The 14,805-nt window shown below is 42.5% G+C and overlaps 1 protein-coding gene across 1 annotated transcript in view; it reads right to left on the bottom strand.

The window, feature by feature from the left end:
- Positions 1 to 14,805, bottom strand: part of pkd1l2a (polycystic kidney disease 1 like 2a) — a 137,283-nt gene that overhangs the window by 90,664 nt on the left and 31,814 nt on the right. The window contains exons 7-11 of the mRNA XM_059651537.1: positions 14,274 to 14,503; positions 10,812 to 11,216; positions 9,799 to 9,918; positions 2,970 to 3,019; positions 1,075 to 1,249 (exon numbers count right to left, since the gene is read on the bottom strand). Coding sequence (XP_059507520.1) covers positions 1,075 to 1,249; positions 2,970 to 3,019; positions 9,799 to 9,918; positions 10,812 to 11,216; positions 14,274 to 14,503 — 980 coding nt within the window. The remainder of the gene's footprint in view (positions 1 to 1,074; positions 1,250 to 2,969; positions 3,020 to 9,798; positions 9,919 to 10,811; positions 11,217 to 14,273; positions 14,504 to 14,805) is intronic.

Genomic DNA, 14,805 nt, shown 5'->3' with positions numbered 1-14,805 from the left:
CAACACCCCGAAGAAACCCTAAAGAAACATCCCGACCTGAAACATCAACTTTCCTGTTCCCCTGATGCTGCCTGGCCTGCTGTGTTTAGATTCCCTACAGTGTGGAAACAGGCCCTTCAGCCCAACAAGTCCACACTGCCCCTTGAAGCATCCCACCCAGACCCATCCCCCTATAACCCACACACCCCTGAACACTATGGGCAATTTAGTAGTGCCAATCCACCTAGCCTGCACATCTTTGGACTGTGGGAGGAAACCAGAGTACCCAGAGGAAACCCACGAAGACACAGGGAGAATGTGCAAACTCCTCACAGACAGTTGCCCGAGGCTGGAATCAAACCCGGGTCCCTGGCGCTGTGAGGCTGCAGTGCTAACCACTGAGCCACTGTGCCACCCTGTGTTCCTCCAGCTCCACTCTGTGTTGTATCTGATGACAGCATATGCAGTTCTTACTATCTCAGAATAATTCATCAATGCATTTTAAGTGTAAAGCAAATAGCATGAACTTCCAAAGGGAATTTCCTAATTGACTGCAGTAATTTGCATATGCTGAGAAATGATATCAATGGTACTTATACCATTTATCTGGGATTTCTGTAGATGAAATACTAAAGTTACAGTGGAATTTAACTCGAAGGCACTTCAGGATACAAAACAAGCTGAGGAGTTACATGATTAAAATTACTGACACAGATTAATTAACATGAATGGATCAGGTGAAAGACTTGGTAGTCTTGGTGGTCAACAGTTTGATAAATTGTTGGAATATTAAGCCAATCCTCAAGAGCTATCAATAAAGATGAAAGTAATAATCCTGTTGTTATAGTGAGTTATGGTCAGGTCACATATTGAGTACTCCAAAAAGGCATGTTGATAAAGGCACTTTTTTCAATTTGATTGGAATATGTCAATGCAAATTAGTACACTTACACAAATCAAGCTAGGTTGTGATTACTATACTGTCATTGTCTTTTTATCAAAATTAGTTAGGATTTGTTTAAAAGAAAGTTGAATTACTTTGAAAAGCTTTTAACAAAAGAACATTGTTAAATTCCAGATTCTTCAGTTACGTACCACATGACCACTGGAAAGTCATTTCACTACGGTCATCCATGATGTGATGCTTCGATTTCCTCCCACTCAGAACAAGCTGGGTAAAGGGATTTGCCGCTTCCAGTTGCCCACCATTTATTTTAGCTTGATAACTTTCTAACTGTAGTTTCTCATCTGGATCCCCTTTCAGAAGTGACTGGAACAAGAAAAGAGGGACAAACTGCTTGTGGTCAAGTTGATAAAAAGGTAAGAAATGATGACTCAGCATTTAAGTTGCAGGACAACAATATTGTGAAAGAAGAATCTAGAACTCGGGACTACACTTTCACAACGAGGAGGTTCCTGATCAGCACAGACATGAAGAAGATTTTATTTTCTGATGAAGGGATTTTAAATCAATGGAACTCTCTTTAGCAGAGAGAAATGGCAATGATTGAACATATTCAAGGCTGAAACTAACAAGAGGTTGGAACTATAAATGGAGTTAAAGAATTATGGAGCCAGGCAGGAAGCAGTGGATTCAGACCATGATCTGGTCAGTCATGAAATATTTGAACAGTAGGCCAGACTCAAGGGACTGAATGGCTTAAGTGTACTCATATTTCTTATGTTCTTATGTGTATAATAAAGTGTTTGGCAAAAGTGCCATTAGCAATGAGAAGACAAGCCTTTTAATGTGGCAAGAGGCTAGGATTGAAATACACTGCCAAAGAGTGTGCTGGAAGCTAAATCATCTGAGGTGTTCAAAACGATGGTGATGTGAAAGGATCTGCATTCTCCATGTAAAAGGTTAGGGAGTGTGACCAGGTGACTCCTTGCAGAGAACTTGCAAGGACATAATGGGGCAAATAGCTTTTCTCTGTACTGTAACAAATCCATGGACTGGATTTTACCGCTCTTGCCAGGATTAGCTTATCAGGGGAGGGGAGCGGAGGTATACAACTAAGTGTCATGCCATGCGTGCCAATCCAGATGGTTGCCCATCTGCCTCCATGCCCACTGTAAATCCCCAACGTATGGGGAAGGTGTCGGGAGGCTTGACTCTCCATTGGTTCATTGAGGTTCTTCAGAGTCTACTTACTGCCCATGGTTTCCATGTGGCAGGAGTCTGGCGCAGTATCCTGCCTGACTGGTCTCACTGGTCATGAGATAGTTGGTCAAAATGAGGAATGCTTCCTTTACAAGCCTCCTGTGCTAAATCAGAGCCCAGCACCTCAAGATCTTCCCACCTTGTGTTTCCTTCCCTGCCCACTACACATTCCTGTCCTTCTCATTGCAGTGAAATAGCTCACCCACAACAACACCGCAGACTGACCTTACAATTCAGTATGGCAGTCCAAGCAGTAACCGGGACAAGGGCTGCCGATCACATGATTCACCAAAAACTCTGTGATAGGGGCAGAAAGCAATTCTCAAGTCAACTAACAGCCCAACAACCGATAAATGATTGTAGGGTGAACTGGCAAAGTCAGATCAGCCTTACCCCTGAAATTACTCTATTCTTAACCCCCAACTGTAAAATTTAATCCTAGAACAGAGGAGTAGGAGCAGTACTTGCAGAGGCAATGACTCCACTGATATAATCAGATATTTGTAATATTGAAAACATTTCCAAATGGGTTCATTTACTATGTAGTGACTGAGAGTGTAATTTTACAGGAGATTACCAAGCGGTATGCTTAATAATGTGATTACTTTATCTTTACAATTTGATGATATAACATATCCAACTTTCAGGAAACCTAGTTATAAACAATCTGTGACAGTTTTCATGGCTAAGAAACTTTAGATTTCTGGCTGATGGAAGGAACCACAGTAAATGCCAGAGAAATTAGGCCAATCCAATAGATGTAGATTTTCTTTCTCACAGAAGTTTTAAATGGCCACACATCAGAGTGTGTATGTTAATCACTTACTTTTGTTGGAGACAATTTGGCTTGGTCCTCTTTTTCATGAAGTAAGGCAGCTGTTGGAATACAAATAAAGGAATTTAAGGCAATTCTGTCTGATTACAACAATAACAACTTGTACTGATATAAAAACAAAAATTTCTGGAAAAACTCAGCAGGTCAGGCAGCATCTGTGGAGAGAGAAAGCAGGTTTAATGGTCCTGAAGAACAGTCATTGGATCTGAAGCATTGGCTCTGCTTTCTCTGTGCAGCTGCTGCCAGACCTGCTGAGTTTCTCCAGCAATTTCCATTTTTGATTCAGATTTCGAGTATCCACAGTTTTTACCTTTTTTGGGTTGTTTTTGTATTTAAGTAGCGCAACTAATGCAATAAAATGCACCAAGGAATTTCACAGGGACATGACAAAAAGGAAATGCAACTCTGAGCCACCTAAAGAAATATTAGAATGGATGAGCAAATGATTGCTCAAAGAGGTAGGTTTTGATGAGGGTCTTAAAGGGGGAAAATGAGGTATAGAAAGGCAGAGAGGTTTAGAGGAGAAATTTCAAAGATTCGTGCCGGGGTAATGAAAGGCATGACCATCAATGGTGGAGCTACTAAAATTGGGTTTGGCAGCATCAGTGAAGAAAAAAATCAGCGTTAACATTTCAGGTCCGGTGACCCCTCCTCAGAACTGTAAATCAGAAACCTCAGTTCTTTCAGTTTTTACTAACATTGGAGATGCTCAAGAGGCGAGAGACAGAAGAGCACAGATGTATCAAATGGTTGAGGTTGGAAGAAGTTTCAGTGACAGGTGGGGGCCAGGACATGGATGAATTTGAAAATAAAAATGAGAACTTTAACATTTGGACGTCTCTTAACTGGGAACTCATATAAGTTAGGGAATACAATGGTGATGGAGTGAGTAGCTCATTGGCAGCAGAGACTTGGATACACTCATGCTTATGCTGGGTAGGATGTGAGAATTTGTTCTGGAGTATGATAGAAGTTAAAACAGAGCAGAAGTATTTTGGGGGTTTAGCAGCAAGTGAGTTGAGATGCGTGGAGTTGGGAAATGTCATAGGGGTGGGCTTAGTAATGGCGCAGTTATATCCTGGGATTATATGAGTCTAAGATGGGAGCAGTTTAACCTCAGTTGCCAGGACAATGGTTGCAGTCAGTGTTTGTGACGAAAATCAAAGGCATTACCTCCAGTGGTTAAATGAGAAAAAGATCATCTTTCAACATCTTGTAAATCATAGTACAGAGAACATAAATATGCTGGCAGTAATATAATATTTTGTCCACTTCAGCTCATACTAAAAAGCTCAGCTGGAGGCGAACAGTAGCCCAGATCTGTGTTCAGCACAATGAGGTTTTATGCTGGGAATAGAATTGTAAATGCACTCAGACAGAGCTTGTTACACATATAAATTTGAGTAAAACATTCCTTCATGAATGCAATGACAGCAATTAAGCTTTTGAATTTAAGTTAATTTATCTATAAATAGGTTTCAGAATTTGGTGAAAGATTAATCATTTCCCAAATTTTGCGTGGGGTCTGTGATTTTTAAAACACGAGACTCCTAGTAAAAATTTGAAGCACAAACTTAAAGTAGAATTGAATATAGATAGTAAGGTTGCTGTGTGAAAAAATAATTCTCACATCGTACTTACTTCTTTTGTAAATCATTTGAAATTTCTGTGTGCCTATTCTTGATCTTCTTATGAACAGTAATATTTCTTCCTGCCTACTCTGTCCTGACCTCTCATGATTTGGTAAACTGCTATCAATTCTCCCCACGCCTTCTCCTCTCCGAGGTAAACTGTATCAACTTCACCAGCCTGCTTTCATAACTAAGATTTCTCAGACTGGAACTATTTTCATAAACCTCTTCTGCACTTATTTCATAGTGTTTGCATACTTCTGAAGGCTTGGTGCCCAGAACTGTGCACAATATGCCAACCGAAGATGAACCTAATGTCCTGTCCACATTCAGCTCTGTTCTACCCCATTGAGGTTGGCTCTCTCCTAGCTAATTATTCCTAAACTGGATTGCCCTTTGTCTTTTTCCAACATCATCCTCAAACTTATGATACAATGATCACTGTTCCATACATGTTCCCTCACTGGCATTGGCCCACTTTATTCCCAAGAACCAAGTGTAACTGTGCCTCCTTTCCTGTTGGACTTGGCACACATTACTGCAGAAAATTCTTCTGAGCACAATCTAAGAACATTTGCTCCTCACCTCTCTTAAAACTTCCACTATCCCAGTCATTGGGCATATCTGGGCAATGAAGTCCTTCTTTTAAATTACTCTAGAATGTTTCCCCTCTTCTGTAACTTTCTTGCAGAGTTGTTCCATTACTCTGTTTTTACTAAGTGGTGGCCTGCAGAGTATGCTGAGCAATATAATTATATGCTTCTTGTTCCTTAGCTGTACACAAGTTGATTCTGCCCTTGAATTCTTGGAGATATATTTTGTTTCCAGCACTGCTATACTGCTGGTCCTTAACCAAAACCACTATTCCTCCTTTTCTTCCTTTCCTATCTTTCTTGAACATCCTGAAATCAGGAATACTTAGCATCCAATCCAACTGTTCCTTGAACTAGATCTTTGATATCACTACAACATCACAAGCCCACATAGCAATCTGCTCCCATAACTCACCAATCTTGTTCATTATACTCCTTGCATTCACGTACATACAGTGTTACATCCCAAAACGAACTCTGTTCAGCTGTAACCGGCTTATATAGGTGTCATCTCCCTAGAGTGTTCCAGGAAGTTGAAGCTATATCTGTTCCACCAACTTTCCAGCCATATATTGATCTGGTTTTTCTTCCAATTTTGGAGCAAATTGTACGTGGCACTGAGGGTTATCCAGAGTTTACTACTTTTGAGTTCCTGCTTGTTAATTTTCTGCCAACTTTGACAAATTCTGATTGCCGGACAATGGCCCCTTTCTACTGATATTGATGATAGCAACAGACCATGGCCTTTGGCTGATCACCTAGCCTCTGATGAATATCCAGCAGCTGCTCCATGACATTTTTTACCTTTGACCTACAGGGAAGCAACATACAATTCAGGAATAATGTTTATAGCCTTGGCCCTTTTCCTTTTATTCCCTTTTCCTTCAATCATTTTTCCTTAAATGAATTAATTTGTGAATTAAATTGGTTGGGATATAGGGATAGGAGAGTCAGAGCTACATTTCACTGTAATAGTATAAAGAAAGTAAAGCAGATAGATTCTGAGGAAGGTTCACTCAGCCCGAAATATCAACTCTGATTTCTCCACAAATGCTGCCAGACCTGTTGAGCTTTTCTAACAATCAGAGATAATAGGAGCTGCAGATGCTGGAGAATTTGAGATAACAAGGTGTGGAGCTGGATGAATACAGCAGGCCAAGCAGCATCTTAGGAGCAGGAAAGCTGACGTTTAGGGCCTAGATCCTTCATCAGAAAACCAGATTCATATCAAAGTACTACTGACGCTAAAGATCTGAACAAATTGAACTTCACATAGAATGTTGTAACAATCATTTTCTGCAACAAAAGAAATAAAATTGCAAGAAACCTGAGACTGTAGACTTGTTCACTGAGCCGGTGTGTTTGATTGCAGACGTTTCATCACCCTGTTAGGTAACATTGCTAGTGTGCCTTCAGTGAAGCGTTGGTATTCTGTACCGCTTTGCATACCGGCTCAGCAAGCAAGTTTACATCTCATCCACAACCTAAGCTACAAACCTTCTCAAAGCTTTATACAAGAAACTTACAAATTGTGGTTCTGCAGACAAGAATCACACAGTAATTGTGTGCAAAGCTGTAATTAACTGTTGGGTAATAAAGAAAAAGTACTTTCTCCCCAGTGGACAACAAACGTATTGCCTAGAGATTCGGATGAAATCAGTTCTGGTGGGATGAAATAGGACATGGGTTATATGGTCATGCTGCCCAGTATTTGGTCCCATTGACTTCAATGGCAGGCATAAACCAAGTAGAAGAAGTCTGGTGTTTTGATTAGTGTTGTAAAGGCTTTAACTTTCTTTCCACACTTAGTTGGCCAGGAATCACTCTCCATCTTAGTACTGGCTGTTGGCACATTTTGTGGACTGATACTCAAGACACGTGATCACATTACAAATATGTCTTACTTGGCTATCACTCCTGGGATGGGACTTGAACTTCTGGCTCGGCTGCAGAGACACTATTCACTGCACCACATGACCTACAGTTATTAACTACACCAAAAATATGCTTAAGTCATCAGAGTGGGACTGGAATCTACATCTTGCTGACTCAGAGGTGGGAATGTTACCATTGAGTCAAGGCTGGCGTCCTAAATGTTTGTATTGACTGAGTATGGGATGAATTGACATTGGAAGTATATTTTTATGGTCATAATAACAAAATACTGCAGATGCTGCAAATATGAGAAAAGAACAGAAAACACTGGAGAAACTCAGTAGGTCCAAGGAACATCATCTGTCAGTGAGGAGGAAGGATGTAAAAGGGAAACTTCCTTCAAATTCACTTTCTAGGTGAAGCAGTGATTTACATGCATTTTTTCAATCTAGATTATTGTATTCCCTACTTACAATGTGGTGCCTCTAAACTGGGGAGGGTGAATGCGGAAATGGTGACCAAGTTGTGGAACACCGGCTTTCAGTCTTCAAGCATAACCCTGGCTTTCCAGTCAGAAGCCATTTCAATGTACCACCACATGCTCACAGACACAATTTTATCCTATGTCTACTATACCAGTGAATCCCAACATAAACTGGAAGAACAGCACCTCACCTTCTGTTTAGGCACTTTTATAGCCCTCCCAACCCAAGATTAAATTCAAGATAATGAAATGTGTGGCTGGATGAACACAGCAGGCCCAGCAGCATCTCAGGAGCACAAAAGCTGACGTTTCGGGCCTAGGCCCTTCATCAGAGAGGGGGATGGGGTGAGGGTTCTGGAATAAATAGGGAGACAGGGGGAGGCGGACCGAAGATGGAGAGAAAAGAAGATAGGTGGAGAGGAGAGTGTAGGTGGGGAGGTAGGGAGGGGATAGGTCAGTCCAAGGAAGACGGACAGGTGGGAGTGGGAGGAAGGGATGGGTGAGAGGAAGAACAGGTTAGGGAGGCAGAGACAGGTTGGATTGGTTTTGGGATGCAGTGGGTGGAGGGCAAGAGCTGGGCTGCTTGTGTGGTGCAGTGGGGGGAGGGGACGAACTGGGCTGTTTTTGGGATGCGGTGGGGGAAGGGGAGATTTTGAAGCTGGTGAAGTCCACATTGATACCATTGGGCTGCAGGGTTCCCAAGCGGAATATGAGTTGCTGTTCCTGCAACCCTCGGGTGGCATCATTGTGGCACTGCAGGAGGCCCATGGTGGACATGTCATCTAAAGAATGGGAGGGGGAGTGGAAATGGTTTGCGACTGGGAGGTGCAGTTGTTTATTGCGAACCGAGCGGAGGTGTTCTGCAAAGCGGTCCCCAAGCCTCCGCTTGGTTTCCCCAATGTAGAGGAAGCCACACCGGGTACAGTGGATGCAGTGGATGCAGTACCCGGTGTGGCTTCCTCTACATTGGGGAAACCAAGCGGAGGCTTGGGGACCGCTTTGCAGAACACCTCCGCTCGGTTCGCAATAAACAACTGCACCTCCCAGTCGCAAGCCATTTCCACTCCCCCTCCCATTCTTTAGATGACATGTCCACCATGGGCCTCCTGCAGTGCCACAATGATGCCACCCGAAGGTTACAGGAACAGCAACTCATATTCCGCTTGGGAACCCTGCAGCCCAATGGTATGAATGTGGACTTCACCAGCTTCAAAATCTCCCCTTCCCCCACCGCATCCCAAAACCAGCCCAGTTCGTCCCCTCCCCACACTGCACCACACAACAAGCCCAGCTCTTCCCCTCCACCCACTGCATCCCAAAACCAGTCCAACCTGTCTCTGTCTCCCTAACCTGTTCTTCCTCTCACCCATCCCTTCCTCCCACTCCAAGCCGCACCTCCATCTCCTACCTACTAAACTCATCCCACCTCCTTAACCTGTCTGTCTTCCCTGGACTGACCTATCCCCTCCCTACCTCCCCACCTATACTCTCCTCTCTACCTATCTTCTTTTCTCTCCATCTTCGGTCTGCGTCCCCCTGTCTCCCTATTTATTCCAGAGCCCTCACCCCATCCCCCTCTCTGATGAAGGGCCTAGGCCCGAAACATCAGCTTTTGTGCTCCTGAGATGCTGCTGGGCCTGCTGTGTTCATCCAGCCTCACATTTCATTATCTTGGATTCTCCAGCATCTGCAGTTCCCGTTATCACTCAAGATTAAATTCAACAACTTCAGACTTTTCTGTCTGTCCTCCGTTTGGTTTAGCACTTCCCCCTCTCCCAACCCTACTGACAACTCATTAACTCACCTCCCAAAACATTCTGAGCCTCTGGTTTTCATGATCGTGCTTTCAAAAACACTGACATATTCTTGATTTGACTCCTTCCTCTGTACCTAATACCACTCCATCTGCCTTTTGTTCTGTGAGATCCTCATCCTCTAACCTTCCTTGGATCATCCCATTTGTTCTACTTGGGCATCTGCACTTCTCCCTGCAGTTTAAATCCCATCACTTTTCAATCTCACTCTTCAGTTCTGAAGAGGAATCACATTGCCCTCAAAATGTTAACTTTTTATCTCTCCTCAGGTGCTGTGAGATCTGCAGAGTTTCTCAAGCACTTTGGTTCTGTGGCACTTTATATCTTTTCACAGCTTCTGGCGTGAACAAAGAGGTGAAAAGTTACATGACAGTAGGACATGCTGATGTTATTTATAATCAGATAAAACATTACAATATTTACCTCCTTCATCCATATCAGGGTGTATCTCATTTGAAGTATTTGCTACAACAGTGATACTTCCAACATTAAAACTAAGTCTAGAAACTGCATTGATGGCATTCCCTCTAACCAGAAAAGTACCTGCAAATAGGTGAAAAATAAAGTTGACATCAATATAATTAGAATCAATATATCAACGTTGACAGGTGTATCTAGATTTCACTTGCCTAATGATGGTGAATGCTCTGTGGAACAGGTGTTCTAACTAAGGAAGGACTCACGTAAGAAAGCCCCTGAATCTTTTGGGAATTAGAATCATAGAATCCCTACAATGCAGAAAGAAGCCATCCAGGCCATTGAGTCTGCACTGATATCCTGAAGTCCCACCCAGACCCAGTCCTCTATCCTATTCCCATAACCCACACTTACAATGGTTCAACCACCTAGTCTGCACATTAGCACTTTTCACTGTATTTTGTAAGAAAATGTGTGTGGCAATAAATACATAAAACTCCTCAATAATACATACAATTTAGCATGGCCAATCCACTTAATGTGCACATCTTAGGACTATAGGAGGAAACCAGACAACCCAGCAGAAACCCACATAGACAATGTGCTAACACCACACAGACAATCATGCAAAGTTGGAACTGAACCTGGATCCCTGGTGCTGTGAGGCACTAGTGCTAACCACTGAGCCACCCTTTTGTCCGATTATACAGGTTTCTGGCAGAGTTCCAGAGATAATTTTATTTGGCTAAAATTGGATGTCAACATAATTTGCCCAGAGTTGCTGCCAGTTCTCCCCTCCCTCCCAAATGTGGGGCCATAGTTTTGATAACCTGATGGATATAAATGTATCTGTGGGTCCTCGCCAACCTTATCATTCCATTTAAATTTTGATGTCCTGATTTCCTGACTCAAGTCAATCCTCATTTATTTGAAACAAACAATCATTCAGTTAATAATAATCCAGTAAATGCAGACATTTTGGTAAATACTCTTGCAAAATGGCAAGGAAATTGTGTTACCTTCAGAATTCATTGGAATGCTGTAAGCCCCCACGTTTCCATCAGGAATTTCAATGGCTTCAGAAAATGTCTCATTAGTACCAATAAATTCAAACTGTAGCTCAATTGGGGCACCACTCGACACTGAGATGTTAACAGTGAGATCATTTCCCAACTCCAGAACTGCTGAATTTACAGTAGCTTGCAAATCCTTGATTGGCTCTACCAATTGAACCGTAATGTTCTGAGATAACTCGTGAGTTGTCACATTATTCTTAGCGAGAATGGTTAGTTGATGTATGCCTGGTCCTATCTGAAGCTGAGCAGCACCTTCTATCGTGACATTCTGAGGACTGCTTCCTCTGAACACAGTGAATGTTTGAAGGACAACTGCTCCTGCTCGTACAACGTATGTCACATCTGTACCTGTATAAAGCAGAAATTTGAGGATAATTATTCTTAATTTTTTAAAAAATCAGACTCTTCTAAACAAAACTGATCTCAGCCCATAAAATATGTGTTTTAAGACGTTTATGTATTGCTGATTAACTTTGCAGAATGTTTCCTATTCTTTTGCTCTAATTTTGGCAGATCAACTTTCAAAACATGATTTGAAGGATTCTGCTGATTTCTGCCAAAATTGCTACAGTGAGTCCAGAGGCCCATGGAATCACTAGGTTGTGGTGTATATTTGTACTATTTAAAGTAGAATTCATTTACAGGTGTCCACTAATTGTTCTAGTTGTATCTATGCAGTTATCACTGCTGCTGCAATTGTTTTCGAATCAAACATGTTTCCCTTGGGCCTATAGATTGTTGGGAGGGACAGAAAATAAGTGAGCATTTCTTGGTCATCAATCTCTAGGAATCTCTCTCCCATTGCAACTCTCTTGTAATCTACTGACCTATCCCCTCCCTACCTCCCCACCTATACTCTCTCCACCTATCTTCTTTTCTCTCCATCTTCGGTCCGCCTCCCCCTCTCTCCCCATTTATTCCAGTTCCCTCTCCCCACCCCCCTCTCTGATGAAGGGTCTAGGCCCGAAACGTCAGCTTTTGTGCTCCTGGGATGCTGCTTGGCCTGCTGTGTTCATCCAGCCTCACATTTTATTATCTTGGAATTCTCCAGCATCTGCAGTTCCCATTATCTCTGATACTATTTTAACCTCACTGCGAAGCCTCTTCCAGGGATGCCTAACCTGAAGAAGTTACCCTCCTCCCTCCGGACCAACCTCAGGGAATCTCTCTCCCATTGCAACTCTCTTGTAATCTACTGACCTATCCCCTCCCTACCTCCCCACCTATACTCTCTCCACCTATCTTCTTTTCTCTCCATCTTCGGTCCGCCTCCCCCCTCTCCCCATTTATTCCAGTTCCCTCTCCCCATCCCCCTCCTGATGAAGGGTCTAGCCCCGAAACGTCAGCTTTTGTGCTCCTGAGATGCTGCTTGGCCTGCTGTGTTCATCCAGCCTCACATTTTATAATCTTAATGTTGTCTGCTTTTATATACTGTGTCCCCCCGCCCCGGTAATATCCTTTCACTGACAAATCACAATTCCATGATGCCAAAATCCTCTCTGACATTCTTCCATGCATCATTGGCACATTTTGCCTCACATAAGGAGATATCCCTCTCCCACTCCTTTAAAATCCTTGTCATCGTCCATCTTTTCAATCAGGACAGTCATTTATTTATTGAGAGCTTCCCCTATTCTTCTTCTTTGACCTCTGTGGATTTCATCATTGATGTTTTGGAGGACGTTCTCAGATCTTCACTTGTCAGAGATGTCTATTACTTGACATTTATGTGAAACACAGCTGATCCTTTTCTGGGATATAACAGTGTCGAGTTGGAGGAACATAGAACATAGAACATTACAGCACAGTACAGGCCCTTCGACCCTCGATGTTGTGCCGACCTGTCATAACGATCTCAAGCCCATCTAACCTACACTATTCCATGTATGTCCATATGCTTGTCCAATGATGACTTAAATGTACCTAAAGTTGGCGAATATACTACCGTTGCAGGCAAAGCGTTCCATTCCCTTACTACTATCTGAGTAAAGAAACTACCTCTGACATCTGTCCTATATCTTTCACCCCTCAATTTAAAGCTTTGCCCCCTCATGCTTGCCGTCACCATCCTAGGAAAAAGGCTCTCCCTATCCACCCTATCTAACCCTCTGATTATTTTATATGTCTCAATTAAATCACCTCTCAACCTTCTTCTCTCTAATGAAAACAGCCTCAAGTCCCTCAGCCTTTCCTCGTAAGACCTTCCCTCCATACCAGGCAACATCCTAGTAAATCTCCTCTGCACCCTTTCCAAAGCTTCCACATCCTTCTTATAATGCGGTGACCACAACTGTACACAATACTCCAAGTGCGGCCGCACCAGAGTTTTGTACAGCTTCACCATAACCTCTTGGTTCCGGAACTCGATCCCTCTATTAATAAAAGCTAAAACACTGTACGCCTTCTTAACAACCCTGTCAACCTGGGTGGCAACTTTCAAGGATCTGTGTACATGGACACCGAGATCTCTCTGCTCATCTACACTACTAAGAATCTTACCATTAGCCCTGTACTTTGCCTTCCGGTTACTCCTACCAAAGTGCATCACCTCACACTTGCCTGCATTAAACTCCATTTGCCACCTCTCAGCCCAGCTCTGCAGCTTATCTATGTCTCTCTGCAACCTACAACATCCTTCGTCGCTATCCAAAACTCCACCGACCTTAGTGTCGTCTGCAAATTTACTAACCCATCCTTCTACGCCCTCATCCAGGTCATTTATAAAAATGACAAACAGCAGTGGACCCAACACCGGCCCTTGCGGTATACCACTAGTAACTGGTCTCCAGGATGAACATTTCCCATCAACTACCACTCTCTGTCTTCTTTCAGCAAGCCAATTTCTGATCCAAACTGCTATATCTCCTACAATTCCATTCCTCCGCATTTTGTTCAATAGCCTATTGTGGGGAACCTTATCAAATGCCTTGCTGAAATAACACAACAGGATAGACAGCATCAGAGGAGCAGGAAAGTTGATGTTTCGGGTCGGGACTCTTGTTTTTTTTTTCTGAAGAAGGGGCCCAACCCAAAACGTCAACTTTCCTGCTCCACTGATGCTGCCTGGTCTGCTGTGCTCCTCCAGCTCCACAATGTGTTATCTCTGACTCCAACATCAGCAGTTCTTACTATCTCTGAGTGAGTTATAATCCAACTGCAAAAGGCATTTTTTTCTGAAGAGATGTCCCAACCCAACCTGATCCATTTCTCATCTGCCCATGCTGAAGTCTGTCCAGGTCTCTCATAGCCAACAGTAGGCTACTGCCCTGAACAGCATTTTATTTTTGTCATTATGGCCTACGCTGCTTATTTTATGTGATGTGACAGTTATTTTATATCAAAAGATAAACAAATGCATAGAGTATATGTATATTCACACAACTACAACTGGAAAATAAACTGTACCTTCTTCAACTTCAAGCTGAATCCAAAGTGGATCCCCATACAGAACACTGCAGTTATTATTGTCTTCTGATTGATTAACATTACAGCATTTGATGATTCCAAAATCACTGATTGGTTGTTGGATAGATACAGTTTTCTGGGCTGCCACATGCCATTCGCTAGTTGTACATTCAACATTGATAGTGAAGAGTCCTGGGGTCATATATCTGTGACTCACATTGCTCGAAGGCCTTTACAAAACAGTAAAAATAATCCAGTTGAAATCTACAACAGGTAAAAGTGAGGAGAATCACATTCTAATGAGTAACGTTGATTTCATTAAGTCAGGATTTTCTCTGTGAATGCCTTTTATATTTCCTTTGGTAAATGTATTTGAAATGTACTGTTGCCACTTTATCGTCATTGGTGATGATTAAATATTCTAAAAGTTTTAAATTTAGTTATCTGATTAGTTTGCAGTCTCACAGGTTTTTGTATTTCAGAAAAAATATGAATAACCTTCACAGAACTTAATTCCAGCATTAAAAGAATG

Source organism: Stegostoma tigrinum, chromosome 16 (genome assembly GCF_030684315.1).
Source record: "Stegostoma tigrinum isolate sSteTig4 chromosome 16, sSteTig4.hap1, whole genome shotgun sequence".
Lineage (NCBI taxonomy): Eukaryota > Metazoa > Chordata > Chondrichthyes > Orectolobiformes > Stegostomatidae > Stegostoma > Stegostoma tigrinum.
This window is presented reverse-complemented; position numbering and strand designations above follow the sequence as displayed.